The sequence below is a fragment of the Anneissia japonica genome, unplaced genomic scaffold (assembly GCF_011630105.1).
Source record: "Anneissia japonica isolate Jap-2015-1 unplaced genomic scaffold, ASM1163010v1 scaffold1554_len142245_cov105, whole genome shotgun sequence".
Lineage (NCBI taxonomy): Eukaryota > Metazoa > Echinodermata > Crinoidea > Comatulida > Comatulidae > Anneissia > Anneissia japonica.
In genome coordinates, this window is record NW_022703729.1 from 115955 (window position 1) to 117401 (window position 1447).

Below are 1447 nucleotides of genomic sequence, written 5' to 3' on the forward strand. Positions count from 1 at the left end.
CATATTGAGGCCCTTCTTTTTGGTTAAAACGATCTATCTTAAATTTGTCTTTCTTGAGTTTGGGACTATTATTAGGCTTATGTGTTTAAATAACTTAAAAGGATAAACCTAAAAAAGCCCTAAAAAACGCGCGTGAAGCGCGCAAAATATTTTTGTGTTTTTAATTCTAATTTCGTCGGAATTGATAAAAACTCCCTAAAATGTGCAATTTATAGAGGAAATTGGCCTACCGTAACAAGAAATGCGAGCAAAGAATTTAAGAATTTTAGGCACTTTCAGAGGATGCATTTGTCAAGTGGTGGGGAAAGATTTTCCAAAGATGGATATTTTTTCCTTGCCCCCCATTGTTTTTAATTCTAATTTCGTTGGAATTGATCAAAACTCCCTAAAATGTGCAATTTTTTAGAGGAAATTGACCCATGCTAACAAGAAATGCGCGCGAAGCGCGCGAAATTTGAGGTTTTTTAGGCACTTTCAGGGGAAAAGGGCGTTTATAAAGGGGTGGGGAAGATTTTTCAAAGATAGATATTTTCCCCTTGTCCCCCAGTGGTTAAGCCATCGGGCAGCATAGATCAAAGGAGTTATGACAGTTTTTGAAGTGGAGAAGGGTTGCAGGGTGTTGTGAGTCTGGTCATTATGATATCTTCCTTTCTTGTCTTTATTTTTCTCTTCTCTTTTTCTTTTTCTTTCCTTTTCTTCTTTCTCTTTCCCTCCCTCTCCCCTCTTTCTTTTCTCTTATTACCCAGCCCGGTACGACGGCTTGGTCAGCCCGCTAAAAACCGTCAGAGGAGGGGCAGTTTTCCCCATGCCCCTCCCCCGGCCTGTTACGACACTGGCTAACACGCCAATCATCCCCCCCCCCAATGAAAAAAACTTTTCTACGCCACTGTTGACGACACAGACCTAATAAAACAAAATTGAAATCAAGATTGAGCAGAAGGTTCATTTATGATTTTTGTTTTTTAAATAACGTTTTCTCGATAAATAGTTTGTTTGGTTTTTTTTTTTTTTTGGTTTTTTTTTTTTTTTAAGTTTCCCTATCTTTTTTTTTTTTATCAGGCGTTACTGCCTACTGATAGGCGTACATTTAAACAGTACACCATACGCGTTATTACAATAGTGGCAATGGTGTAACGATGGGGCTGGAGCCCTACTTTCTGAGACTGGGGATCTTTTTGGGTCACGGTCGTGAGTTCCATTGTGGGATTTTATATGTGCTCGTTTTATAATCATGTTCAGAGTGGGGTGTAGGTGGGAACATAGTAAGATGAATGTGAATATGAATTGCAAATTAGCCGATCATACAAAAATCTGCATAGACATATATTTTCACATCAATTCTCTTATAATATCAATGTCATGTTTATAAAAATTGCAAACATTAAATCAGAAGCCATTTTATTGTAATATTGTTGTTGATCTGTGATTTCAATCAGATAGATAACAC

The 1447-nt window shown here is 37.5% G+C and overlaps 1 protein-coding gene across 1 annotated transcript in view; it reads right to left on the reverse strand.

Moving 5' to 3' along the window:
- The window catches only part of LOC117104525, an 18006-nt gene extending 16773 nt beyond the window's left edge, over nt 1–1233 (reverse strand). The window contains exon 1 of the mRNA XM_033245381.1: nt 1155–1233. Within this exon, the coding sequence (XP_033101272.1) occupies nt 1155–1233 (79 nt within the window). The remainder of the gene's footprint in view (nt 1–1154) is intronic.
- Between the last annotated feature and the right edge of the window lie 214 nt (nt 1234–1447).